A 14451-nucleotide genomic window follows, 5' to 3' on the forward strand; every position below is an offset into this window, starting at 1 on the left:
GAACGCCCTGCCTCCGAGCATGCGGCCATTTTCGAAGCTGCCCGATGTGCCGAATGACGTCGTCAACTAGCCAGATGTTTTGCTAGGAGCAGCCAGCAGCACCAAAAAACAGATGCGGGACGACCATCCTCCCACTACTCGCCTTCGCGTATTAATCGTGTCGTTGCATATACCACCCCGCGCCCCTGGTATGTCTTCGAAAATTCTAACTATGACAAGATCTATAAGGTAGTCGAATGCACATGAACGTCATCATCATGATCAGCCTGGCTACGCCCACTGCAGGGCAAAAGCCTCTCCCATGCTTCTTCAACTACGCCGGTCATGCGCTAATTGTGGCCATGTTGTCCCTGCATTCTTCTCAATCCCATCCGGCCACCTAACTTTCTGCCGCCCCCTGCTACGCTTCCCTTCTCTTGGAATCCAATCCGTAAACATCAATGACCATCGGTTAACTTCCCTCCTCATTACGTGTCCTGCCCATGCCCATTTCTTTTTCTTGATTTCAATTAAGATGTCAATAACTCGGGTTGGTTCCCTCACACAATCTGCTCCTTTCTTATGCCTTAACGTTACACCCATCATTCTTCTTTCCATAGCTCGTTGCGTCGTCCTCAATTTAAGTAGAACCCTTTTCGTAAGCCTCCAGGCTGTCGAGCGCACATCTCCTGTGGACTGGTCGCCATCGTTATCGAGCCCCTTAGACTGCTTGCGGATCTACGCCGCCGTGGACAGGATAACGCTCACGTCGACTGCCTGAAATCTTACTTCGATCATCCATTGCATGCCTCTTTATCGCTAGGACGGCTCCCGCTTATTCCGTTGGGGCAATTCTAATGAAGAGAACAGCCCATCGCAAGGTGGATTGCCAACGTCATGCCAGAGACAAGGCTCGATCTGAACCAGTGCTCTTCGATGCATGCGTTTCTGGATCTACGGCCCACGTCCAACAACTGTTTTCATAGTGATTATTATGAAACGTGGAACATTCCTAGCGACACATAGAGAGGTTTATTGATGAGTAACACATACATAATGGCGCATAATATTTTCTCGAGCAGAGCCACCTTACTGCATGCCTGCAACCTACTAACCGAAGTTGGCATCAAAGTAGTTCAATAAAAGCGGCACATTTCCAGTGTACGAAGTGGGCGTGAAATGAGGTCAATGAATAGCAGCAACACATCCAGTGGAACATAGCCATTATCGTAGAAGCGGTTCATTGAAGAGGAGCACATATCCAGTATTACATGCGCAGTGACGTAAGCTGGTTCGACGGTTCGTTTATAACTCTATTCCCTCGTCGCAGTAACCCGATGCTCCCTATGCCTGACCACGGACTACAAAGACGTCCAAGTTCGCGAAAAGAGGCCAGGCGTGGACATATATAGATCGATGTATACACATAGACACATAACAATATAACACAAACTGAGGAAAGCGCCTAAACAATGCTAATAGCATTAGTATTTTCGAGTAATGCGGGAGAGTCGAGTGCGATATTAAATGTTACGTATTCTTCTCTTTCTAAATCGTGTAGACTTTGTAGTGATTACAGTTGCACTACAGCTATCTTTAACGGGCCCGTCTAGCCTAAATTTGACTTATGAATACAAAGCCATAGATTTCTTTTCTCAGGTTCAGTGCATCAAACTGTTACTCGAAAGTTCGCAGCGACTTTGTCGTTCTACATTCAGTGGCTGAGAACGTGGCCTGGGCTCGACACTCCCCAGTGGCTGTGATATTTCTATGCGGGTGAAATGCTACACTTCTCGTGTTTGCAATTTGGCTCTGCCTTAAAAAGGCCTCGCGTTTAAACCTAATCTCTATGGCATGCGGGTTCCTTATTGGCGCAATGCTAATTTCGCGATGTTATTCTCAACAATCAATCATTGTTATTTGTACTAATACTCTCAAGTTGTTGCCCCTGCCCTGGAACTCGCGACTATGTTTCCACCAATTCCCAACATTCTTTTTTTCTGCAGGTACTGCGTTGTGCTGCTTGTACGTGGCTTCGAATATCCTGCTCGCCCAGCATTTCGGGAAGCGAAGAGCGACGGCCATTAGCTTAGTGTTTACAGCGTTCGGCTTCGGCTCTGTCGTTCTTACGCCACTCATAGAGTTCTTGCGAAAGACGTATGGAATCCGTGGGGCGTTTCTCATTCATGGTGCGATTCTCCTAAACACGATACCAGCTGTTATTGTTCTCAGAAGCCCGCCGTGGCTGACAAAGTCGGAAATTGCAAAGGAAGTGATGCCCAATGAAGAGGATCAAAAAAAGGCGACATGTGTTTTGATTCAACCTGCCAATGAAGACGTCAGCATAACAAAAGTGATAGAAAATCATGACGCTTACTCAAGCAAACGCTTAAATTTTCAACAGGAGCAGGAAAACATGTCGCATACAGGCCTGTTTACACGGAAAAGTTCTGCTAAGCTGGTGGAGGCAAAGGAGGCACTGCTAAATTTTAGTCTCCCCGTGGCGACAAGGCAAATCTTCACGTTGTCTTTCCTTGTCCACGCAATGTCTTTCGCAGCCGTAATCATCCCCGCGAGCGTATTCCTTATAATTCTGGGAGACATTACCAATGACCACGGCCTTAATACTTCAAATGCCGTGTATTTTCTCCAGGCTTTCTCGGCAGCGGATATCGCGTTGAGATCTGTTGTGGGCATTACTATCGATTCGCAGACTTTATCCCATGAATCCGTCATGCTTATCGGATACTTAGCGCAGGGACTCACTTATGAGTGGCTTATCTGGGCGAATACAATGCCACAAATGATTGCCGTTTCTGTCCTCATGGGTGCCACGTACGGATCAAGAACGTGTCTGCAGGCTCCTGTTTTGGTGAAGGACTTCGGCATCGGCAATTTTCCTGTGATTATGGGTGGTGTGTTCTTCTGCACAGGCGTATCTCTCCTCTTCCGTCCATCACTAATCGGTAAGTCGCATTAGAAGAAGCGCTCTTTCTGTTTAGTGTGTTTACAGGTTCTCGCTGATGCACTGGGGGCCTTCCCGGTAAATTTCATTAATCAGGGTTCGTTAGCGTGCAACAAAAGCATGGCACACGATCCTTCTGCGATCCCGCCTCGATTTCTATGCGACCAAAGCTGCAAAGAATACAACCCGTAATCTTTAGTATAGAAGCGGATCGCCATAGCCACGGAGTCCTTGCCGTCGATGAAAAGCTTTAGTGATCATTACTGAGGGCACCTATGTAGCTTGGAAGATTCAAGAAAAAATTAAATTATGTGGTTCCGTAGTGGAGGACTCCGGAAATTTCGACCACCTGGGGTTCTTTAACGTGCCCCTAAATCTAAGTAAACGGGTGTTTTCGCATTTCGCCCCCATCGAAATGCGGCCGCCGTGGCCGCGATTCGATTCCGCGAAACATTCAAGTACTGTTTGCAGAAACAGAGAGGGCTATGAAGTGATTCTCAGGGGCAAGAACCTGTCTTCCGCTTCTCTGAAATTTCTAGCTTCCGTATACAACCAATAAATCCCGTTCATTTGCATTATGAGAAAGTGTATAGAGATAGCATTTTGTCAGGGACTACAATACCATTAGGGAACAAAGATGAATGTGGCACAAGCAAGAAAGTCTGCTTAAAACACATAACCAGCAGCACATATGGGTCCTCATTTTTTAGGCGACACTATATTCTAGATTGGCCTATGATAAGAAGCTCGAAACATACCCCACACGGAGAAGGGGTGGTAATTCGCTACACGTTAAATTATAATTCCGGCGCAAACTCCCAATGGAAGAATTGTAATACAGTGCGCACCATTTTTCAAGTCATCACTTATGAAGCCTGTACTCTACCCTTGAAACTAAGACTGGAGTATTTCAAAAGGGCCCCTCACCAGGTCCGGCCATTTTGAGCTGACAAGCGCAGTGCACACAACACGCGCTAGCGTCATGTCTGCTAAGTAACACATTCCTGCGCCATGCGAAAAAGAGTTTAAATTTCAAACCAAAAGCAGTTTGGTTTGAAAGAGCCTATGTTTTGCTCAGTGGCTATGGTGTAGAGCTACTGAGCACGAGGTCGTGGGATCGAATCCCGGCCGCGGCGGCCGCATTTCGATGGGGGCGAAATGCGAAAACACCCATGTACTTAGATTTAGGTGCACGTTAAAGAACCCCAGGTGGTCGAAATTTCCAGGCCACTCCACTACTGCGTGCCTCATAACCAGAAAGTGGTTTTGGCACGTAATGCCCCCTGATTTAATTTTTTTAGAGTCGATGTACGCGTGCATCGCCCAAGTGCGGTTACGTACATGGCAATGCTGTGACGTCACTCATAGTGGCAGGTGACTTTCATAATTATCAAAGACAACAGCATTTATTTGTTGCTTCGGTTAATTCAATAGATGAATTGAAGTTGAAAGCAATAATAAAACCTATATATAGAATGTCTGTGTGTCTTTGTTTTACTTGGTACTGTAGCAAGAGAGATGTACTTCTGTTTCATCTGCTTGTTCCCATGCCGTGCAGGGGCGCGCACAGAGAGCTAAACTATGTCATTTTCTACCGTGTTCCAGAGCGCGATGATGCACTGTGATCCGCATGCGCCTGGCTCAGTGCCCGCTGGTGAGGCGTTCTCGTGCCCGGCGCCAACAATTTCGCGCTGCGCGGAACGAGAGAAACGCAACAGCTTGCGCGATTGACCGTCAGCGGAAGTGGGCGTGCCGCAAGAAAGCGCGAGAAAAAAGAAGGAAGGTGGGGCCCATGACGTATGCGTTACGTGATCCTCCGGCTGGTTATGAGAAAATGCAGGGAAGGGCTTTCGCTTGCGTAGGCTAGACGGGAACAAGCACAGAGAAGGATATGTCGATGCTGACGCTCACCTCCTGAAATCATGGGTTCCCAGCGCTGAAATATATAACGAACCAGCAGGAGCTTGATGTGGGCGAGTTGGTGTAACATACTTGAAGAAAACGCCTATCCATCGTACATGTTCTTTTCTCCGCGTCATTGTAGCGCTGTTCTTACTTGAAGTAATATTAGGAAACAAATTTGAAAATTTCGTGCTGCAGAAATCTCCAAGAGGGCACTTGACAACTTCCAGTGCATAACTAAAATTTGCCATGAGGCCTGGTAAAGGGCCCTTTAAGAGATTAGCAACTTCAAGGGTACGAAGCGCAATATCACAATTTTCCCGGTAAATTAATTTTTTACCGCTAATCTTGTGTTTCATAAATGAAAGGAATGTTATGCAGTTCTTTCTTTTTCTCGCATGCTATGCCCACTGACGTACTCGCCTACGCTCCAACGCGTCTTCTTGAAAATCTCTCTGCTGCAGCGGACGCAAATATGTCGTTGCTTGAGTTTGTGCGCGTACCGTGCGCGCGCAAGCTCTCGCCTGCGTTCTCAATGCGTTTTATTCTCGCCGCGTTTTGACGTCTGCATTCGTCGTCACTGATAACTCAGCATATATATATAGTTACGAAATTTCTATCTTTAAAGCAATACATGCAGTTAAATCATACAGAATTTATTTTTCTGGCTTATTATGCAACACTGGTTCTCCGACGTCGCGTGCAATGGTCGTGTTTGGAGAAAATTCTAAAAACAGTCCGTGTCAAACGGTTTTCTACAGCAATTACTAGAAGGAACTTTGGCGCTACAATTGTGTAGACACCATGGGAGTTATTGATAGTACATGGATTTGTGTGATCTTCGCTCTTGTAACGTGATACGTCCTTGCGGATTTTTAATGCACAGCATTCTTTGGCTAGATGCCCGGTTCAATCTCTGCCCCGTTCCGTTGGTCCTTCCGTTTCGTTTCCCAAAATACTCCTACTGCCACCTAGGCGCAAGTAGGTCAATTTCTGTGAAGCCTATACTGAAACGTTTCGTATAAGATCTTATGGAAATTACATGGATTCCGTAGATTTTCCTTAATAAACACATGATATGGAATATTAAGGAAGCATGTGGAAGTTATGCGGCTCATAGGGAAACTTTCTACGGATAATATGGAAAGATAAGGACAACAAACCGGCTTTCATAGAAGCACCCGGAGGTTGTGCTGGACATATGGAAAACCTTTGTAGGAAGTGTACGGAAAGCGTATGGCGGTATGCATGCGGAATTCATGTGCGTATTACAGACATGCAATCTATCAGTATTGGGCAGCACATATGGAATCTGTACGAGCATAACACGCACGTGTAGCCTCATGAACAGGTGCATACATGATTACAGTATTTAAACAATAAGTAAGAATGGTATAGAATGTATAGCTTAATTTTGTTGCAGGTGAGAGTGCGGGCACGCCCAAAATATTTTGGGAAGTTTAAAGGCCGTGCGCAAGAAAAAAACGCGTCCATATTTCTAAATGACAAAGCCAGGTTTCTCATCTACAGTATTTAAAAAAAAACAGGGAGCCGTATGCACTACATACATTTTTTATTACGTAAGATCTACCACATAGAATGCCTGAAACAATAAATGCACAACTGACACTTTTAGTGCTTGCTGACAGAGCCTCTTGTGCCCAATGGTAACAAAAATGGTGCTCTTGGGTCTGACTAGCTTGCCAAGTTGGTAGCCATTGTCTAGAACACATAACACGAAACTCGAAATGAAAGGCGCAATACCGAAGCGGTTAGTGCGCCAAGTATCATTCACCACAAGGTAATTATTTGCAATGCATTAAAAAATGGCCACGAAAGAGCAAAAATCAATGCCCCTACAACACTGAAAGAAGGTCTCTGAATAACGAACACGTAGCATATCACTACGCTCGGGCACGTCGTGGACAACTGCAGGGAACACTGGAATTCGCTGGCTTAGCTAACACACTAACAATAAATATCACAGGCGCGCGCCCGCACACAAGCACACAAAGAAAACGCAAGCAATGTCCGAAAGCGCTAGCTATATTGTGGAAGTTCTCTTCAATAAGCGCGCATGTGAGAAGCACATGTGCCCCTCGATTTTTCGGCAAAAGGCCCGGTAATTCACCCCACCTCATGCAAGTTCTCACACAACGACATCCGTGAAGTTATAAGGACCGTGTGGATAACAAAATTTGAGGTGGGAAACCGTTTTTCTCCGATTTAGGAGGATTTTTTCTACGAGCACATGTCGCTGCGAGCTAAGCCTCAAGAAAGCAGGGCCTAGCGGCCGTGCTTAGGCGTGCTCCGGCGGGGCCATCGACTTTGCCGCGGACCTAGAGGCGAAATGCTTCAAGAAAATGGCGTCCGCTATGCGTGTAGAAGTGGAGGGTGAAGAAATAATGCTGGAGGAAGTTTCCGAGAAGTTTCGCTGGCACGTCGCCGGGGAGAAGAACTGTAGGACTATTAGAAACAAGATAGGGGAGTTACAACTATACGTTCATAAATTGGACCAGACACCGGATATCATAGCGTTACAAGATACCAACGGCCAGGCCAAGCTCGCGGGATGACTTACTGATACAGACCCTAGCGAAAAGGGTACTGCGATCTTGGTCCGCAGCAACGTCGCGACCACACAGCACGTGACCACTCAGCGAGGCTGCGAACATACGCTCATCGAAATTTACAGCAGAAAGGTGGGGGAGGGGGGGACAAGAACATTTTCGTCCTGAATGCTTATTGCCGACCATCCAGCACGGTCATTGACTTTGAAGGCACCATATTGGACTGCATTAAAGAAGCAAGAACAAGACCAATTTTAGTGCTAGGCGATTTCAACGCCGCCCACACGATGTGGGGTTACAAATATTCGTTCAAAAGAGGAAACCAATTGGTTAAAGCTATAAAGGATCATGGCATGGAGGTGGTTAACGAACCGGGCCTAATGCCCAGGACAGGCACTAGCACGGTCAGACACCACTCCTTATATGACGCTAGTTCGGGAGAACCTCGACGTAACTGGGCGTAACACGGGGGAAAATCTTGGCTCGGATCACGATATAACTTTTGTAACCCTCGAGGGGACCGACATCAAGGCGAAACTGGATCAAGCCAACATTACAGACTGGGACCGGTTACCTAGAAGAACAGACAGTGAAGTCGCGCGAGGACGAGGACCAAGACACCAAGACGTATGAGCCATGGGCTAAAAAGCAACGCGAATTTGTAAACAAATTTACGCAGAAGATTACCAGGACTACGCAAATTCCCTTCATAGACAGCAGGCTTAGTCACATGTGGGCGGCTAGGAACGGTCTTACTCGAACATGGAAGAGGCAAAGACATAACAAGAAGCTTCGCAAACGTATACACGCGTTTAACAAGCAAGTGACCGAGTATGCGGAACAACTCTGCAGGGAAAACTGGATGAAGTGTGACGACCTGAAAGGCACACTGTCTACGAAGAAGACTTGGAAGCTGTTGCGGCACCTCATAGATCCGTTGAAAAGGAAGAGCGCATGCGCTCGAGACCTCACAAGAAGGATCAACAGTTACGACGGGGACGGGGAGAAGCTCATTCGTGAATTCACAAGTAAATACCTCAAGACCGAGAAGAGCGGCAACCCGACTCATGAGTATGAAGGGGATAGCAACGTCGAGATGGACGAAGCCTTCACCGAACTGGCGCTAGCTGCGGCCATCGATGAAAGTAATCAAGGCAGCGCACCGGGAATTTACGGCATTACATACAAGATGCTAAAAAATATGAGCGACAAGAGCCGAGCTGAACTGCTAAACCTCGTCAACGCGTCCTGGGAGAAGGGTTCATTACCAAAAAAAGGTAAAGAAGCATGGTGCATTTCATTCCCAAGCCAGGGAAACCTCCCCAGGTCAACAATCTGCGCCCCATCTCCCTCACGTCGTGTGTAGGGAAGGTGGTCGAGCGTATGGTGTTCAAGAGATTACAGAGACATTTGGACGTCATTGATCAGATGCCACCGACCATGTTCGGATTTCGGAAGCACCTGAACAGGCAAGACGTTTTGGTGCAACTACTCCAACTCGTTATCAAGCAAGCGAAGACCCCTAAGCCAACAGCTATTCTGGCACTCGATCTCAAGGGGGCCTTCGATAACACACGAAACTATTCTCCGTAACCTGCGCCAAACAGGATTCGGAAAGCGAACGTTCAAATATGTGCAGAATTTTTTGAGCACTAGAACGGCAACGATCAAAATTGGATAGGAGAAGTCGAAACAGATAACCCTGGCAGACAGAGGCACCCCGCAAGGATCGGTTCTTTCGCCGCTTCTCTTCAACCTGGCGCTTCTCCCTCTCCCGGCTTTGCTTCAAGACATAGAGAGCATAGATCACGTTCTCTATGCAGACGATATCACTGTGTGGACGTCGAGGGCAGGGTCGGAGAGGTGGATGGAGGAGACCCTTCAGAGAGTGGCAAAGACCGTGCACGAGTTCGCTAAATCGTGCGGCCTCAGTTGCTCGCCACAGAAGTCAGAGTTGCTCGTCATCAAGCCAAGAAGAAAGAAAGCAGACCAAGAGAACGTCCGCATCACCATCGAAGGGACGACCATAACGCCAACCACGCAAGCACGTATCCTGGGTGTCATATTCGAGAACAATGGCAAGGCGGGGGCGTCGATCGACAAAATCAAGGTTTCAACGGAACAAATTTCAAATATGATCAGGAGAGTCACCAACAGACAAAGGGGATTGAAGGAGAACGATGCACTGACGCTCGTCCAGGCCTTCGTGACGTCGCGCATAGCTTACGCGGCGCCGTACCTCAAGTTACTGAAGAAAGACAGGGACCAGTTGAACGTGATTATACGCAAGGCAACCAAGATGGCGCTGGGCATTCCGAAGCACTCTTCGACGGACAAGCTTCTCGGCATGGCCAAGCACAACATCGTCGAAGAGTTAATAGAAGCTCATCTGTCTAATCAAAGAGTCCAACTCTGTCAAACGTCGGCGGGACGTGGCGTTCTTGCCAAGTTGGGCTGCCGAGAGGCAGAGCTGAAGGAAACGGCGCCGTTACCCAGGTTGTGGGCGCATAAAATCCAAAGTAAGCCTCTGCCTAGAAACACGAGGTCGGGTCGTAACGACGGCCGCAGAGCGGCTCGTATAGCGGCTTTGACGGAGACTTTGAGTCGAATAGTAGAAGAAGGAGAGGGGGTCACTCTCTTCACAAACGCTTGACTACCCAAGTTTTCATCGAAAGCCACGCTGGCAGTTACGACGTGGGATGTGCTCATAACCTTCGCCTCCATCAACACGTCTTTTCCGGAGATGGCAGAAGAGGCCGCGATAGCGCTAGCACTCGCGCAGCCCAAGGTGGGAAGAATTGTCACCGACTCGCAAAAGACGTATAACAACTACAGAAAGGGGCGGGTGTCTCTTGCGGCACTAGATATTATCAAGAGTAAACGCGACGCACCTCAAAGGAAAGTTGAGTTGATATGGACACCGGCTCACTCTGGGCTGGAGGGCAACGAACTTGCCCACCAGTTCACCCGAGAGATGGAACACCGGGTAGAGGAAGGTGAGCCACAGTCCATAATTAGTTATAGGCACATTACGAACCATTATAAGACGGAGAGGCGCCGTTACCCCGATCCTCACAAATTGCTTAGCAGAGAAATGCAAGCGATCTAGAGGGAGATACAGGCAGGATCCTTCCCGCACCCTTACCTTCAAAACAAGATATACCCGGAAAGGTACAAGAAGGATTGTAATTTCTGCAATACTCAGTTAGGCATGCTCCAACACGTCATTGGAGTATGCGATTTCATGAAGGCAATCCCCCACCTCTTACCTGCCCCACTACCCTACCCCATCCCTCATCCACCCTTACCGAGCGATGGGAGACCTTGCTCACCAGCCCCGCCCTGGAAGACTAGCTCGTCCTGATCTCCAGGGGCCAGGCAGCTAGGGAAGCGTATGGGTCCCGTGAAGAGGGAAGCACTTCCATCGACGGCGTCTAAGAAGATATCGAGCTCGGCTCAATAAAGTTGTTTCTCTCTCTCTCTCAACAAGTACACAACAAAGCAAGAAATTAGGCCGCCATGACTGTACAGTAGCGTCCGATTCATAGACGGCTCTACTCATCAACAGTACACATCCGCAGGACCGCACAGAAGCCGATAAAAAAGTTGTCATGGAAACCTCTCCACTCCGAATGAGCCGCCGATTACGCACACAAGAAACAGTCATTTTACACTACTGCCGCAGAATAACACATACACCCTGCAACATTCGCAAACCAAATGACGATATGCGGCGAAGTTCAGCCCTGACAGGCTGATAAAGCTGCTCCGCAGATTGTTGTCGTCGCAGCTGAAAGTAACGTTGCTGAAACATGCCGAATACAACTCGGATAAGACAGAAATACTACGACATTCAAGCCACCAGTGACCATCCATGCGATACAATTACCGGTAGACGATGCAAACAACATTGCCGCCATTACATCAATCTGCTCCTTTTCGTGTGCATTAACTACCGCGAAACCTCTGTGCGCGCGTAAAGCCATTGCCATTAACTTGACGTATCTTTTATGCGGTGTGACGATTCTGAGCATTGCAGCTCTGGCGCGTTCGCGCTTTTTTTTTGTTCCCGGCTCATGAAAACTTGGTGCTCTCGCATCGAATGACAGTGTGTGGAAGGATTTGATAAAAGTCGTGTTACGACGTCCCGGAGTTCATCCCTAGTTTGAAAGTGCTTAAACCGGAAGGAGCTTGGATGCCGGATATTTGTGGCATGACGGAGCGTTTGCCGAGCATGCTTTCAGAGGTAAACAAGTTTGCTACATGCGCCCGTTTTTGTGCGTTGTGGTTCATGTAATATGCCTTCTTATGCTGAACACAAGACAATTAGTACAACAACAAAAACTATGAACGTGTTTTTCGTGTTTGCGATGTTGATGACGGAATGCACATTTAAGGAACAGTTTCATTAAACTTTGCTTGAAACATTGGTATTTGCAAGAGCTTTAACTATTGCTTGTTTGCTTCCTCATAAGAAAAAAGCTAATGCAAGTGATTCTTTAGACTTAATGGGCACGAGCATTTGGGCGGAGAGAATTAACGCTTCTATATGCAGTTTTTAAGTGACAAATGATGGGGCCATTTCTGCAAGTCGGTTGTGTCGTATTAAAAGTTATGGGCAGTAAACAGCCGATTTTAGATTGTATGCTTAATTTTCTATGTATATATTACAGTTGAAAAGAGCTGTCACGCCAACCTGTATTTATGCCGCATGCCTTTGTGTGTTTTCTTGTATTTGTGAGGGATTATTTTTGCAGGGAAGTCAACCTGTGATTGCACTGTTTCTACAATGTAACTTCAATAAAACTACAATAGTAATGTTGCTTTTTTAATCAAAATATTTCATTTTGTTTCTCTGATTCTCGTCTAAAAAGTAGCGTGTTTGCTCTCCTAATACTCAGTGCATCATAGAACATATGGGACAACACTCTTATGTACTGCATCAAGAAATTACCTTTTATAACGCTCCTGATCTTCAAGCGGAATTCCTTTTAATACAATTCTCATTTGACCTGATACCAATCTGCGTTTTCTTAGAATGTTTTTTTTTGCGATTTCCTTCACACGTGAAATATCTGCCTGCGATGTAGCAATGAGACATTCATACAAGCAGATGCACTTTTATGTAGCTACGTGCGGGATCCTACTCACATTTTAACACGATATTGTTAAATCGTAAGTCCGCAGTTTTAGCGGTGATTCCAAATAACTCGAATATTTCTTACCATCTTATGTGGACGGGATTTTATATTGAAGTTATGGCTCAATGAAAAACAAATCTGAAGATTTTGAGCTGTGAACAAACCATGTCCCTTTGCAATCACGGGATATTTATCTTAGTATGTGCTGCAATTCGCCTGGGGTTAGATGTAGACCATGTGCGGCTTAATTGACATGTGCTAGTCCAGCTGCCTTGTCGCTGCAACATTCCGAGGGATATTGCAGTGCTCAAGTATCCCTTCTAACATTATTCTACAATTTCATGTATTTCCTTTTGCGAGTTCTTTTAGTATCTTGTAAACTAACGCCATGTTCTGCGATTTACTGATGTCAACTTGAAGTGAAGGCAAAGCTGCCGGCAGCTAAGAGAGGATGACCCATTGTTCCCTTTTTTTTATTGAATTTATGATCACAGACAGGCCGGCGCTGGAATCTGAACCTGGCAACGTTTAACGCTAGAACGTTATCCAGTGAGTCGAGTCTAGCAGTGCTATGGGAAGAATTAGAGTGCAGTAAATTGGATATAATGGGGCTCAGTGAAGTTAGGAGGACAAATGAAGCATATACAGTGCTAAAAAGCGGGCACGTCCTGTGCAACCGGGGCTTTGCGGAAAGACGAGAACTAGTAGTCGGATTCCTGATTAATAAGAATATAGCTGGTAACGTACAGGAATTCTATAGCATTAACGAGAGGGTGGTAGGTCTTGTTGTGAACCTTAATAAGAGGTATAAATTGAAGGTCGCACAGGTGTACACTCCTACATCCAGCCATGATCACGAGGAAGTCGAAAGCTTCTATGAAGACGTGGAACGGGCGATGGGTAAGGTCAAAACAAAATACACTGTACCGATGGGCGATTTCAATGCCAAAGTAGGCAAGAAGCAGGCTGGAGTCAAGGGAGTGGGGGAATATGGCATAGGCACTAGAAATAGCAGGGGAGAGTTATTAGTACACATTGCAGAACAGAATAATATGCGGATAATGAATACGTTCTTCCGCAAGCGCAATAGACGAAAGTGAACGTGGAAAAGCCCGAATGACGAGACTAGAAATGAATTAGACTTTATACTCTGCGCTAACCCTGGCATCATACAAGATGTGGACGTGCTCGGCAAGGTGCGCTGCAGTGACCACAGGATGGTAAGAACTCGAATTAGCCTAGACCTGAGGAGGGAACGGAAGAAACTGGTACATAAGAAGCCGATCAATGAGTTAGGCGTAAGAGGGAAAATAGAGGAATTCCGGATCAAGCTACAGAACAGTTATTCGGCCTTAACACAGGAAGAGGACCTTAGTGTTGAAGCAATGAACGACAATCTTATTGGCATCATTAAGGAGTCTGCAATAGAAGTTGGTGGCAACTCCGTTAGACAGGATACCAGTAAGCTATTGCAGGAGACGAAAGATCTGATCAAGAAACGCCAATGTGTGAAAGCCTCTAACACTACAGCTAGAATAGAACTGGCAGAACTTTCCAAGTTAATCAACAAGCGTATGACAGCTAACATAAGGAAGTATAATATGGATAGAATGGAACATGCTCTCAGGAACGCAGGAAACCTAAAATCAATGAAGAACAAACTAGGAATTGGCAAAAATCAGATGTTTGCGTTAAGAGACAAAGCCGGCCATATCATTACTAATATGGGTGAGATCGTTTAAGTGGCTGAGGAGTTCTATAGAGATTTTTACAGTACCAGTGGCACCCACGACCATAATGGAAGAGAGAAAATGAATTTGAAATCCCACAAGTAACGCCGGAAGAAGTAAACAAACCTTGAGAGCTATGCAAAGGGGGAAAGCAGCTGGGGAGG

General features: G+C 46.5%; 1 protein-coding gene across 2 annotated transcripts in view; it reads left to right on the forward strand.

Moving 5' to 3' along the window:
• LOC142590543 (monocarboxylate transporter 3-like) overlaps window positions 1-14451 on the forward strand; it is an 83303-nt gene that overhangs the window by 40472 nt on the left and 28380 nt on the right. For both annotated transcript variants that reach the window (XM_075702744.1, XM_075702745.1), the window contains one exon: window positions 1986-2945. In XM_075702744.1, coding sequence (XP_075558859.1) covers window positions 1986-2945 — 960 coding nt within the window. The remainder of the gene's footprint in view (window positions 1-1985; window positions 2946-14451) is intronic.

This window comes from Dermacentor variabilis, chromosome 8 (genome assembly GCF_050947875.1).
Source record: "Dermacentor variabilis isolate Ectoservices chromosome 8, ASM5094787v1, whole genome shotgun sequence".
Classification (NCBI taxonomy): domain Eukaryota; kingdom Metazoa; phylum Arthropoda; class Arachnida; order Ixodida; family Ixodidae; genus Dermacentor; species Dermacentor variabilis.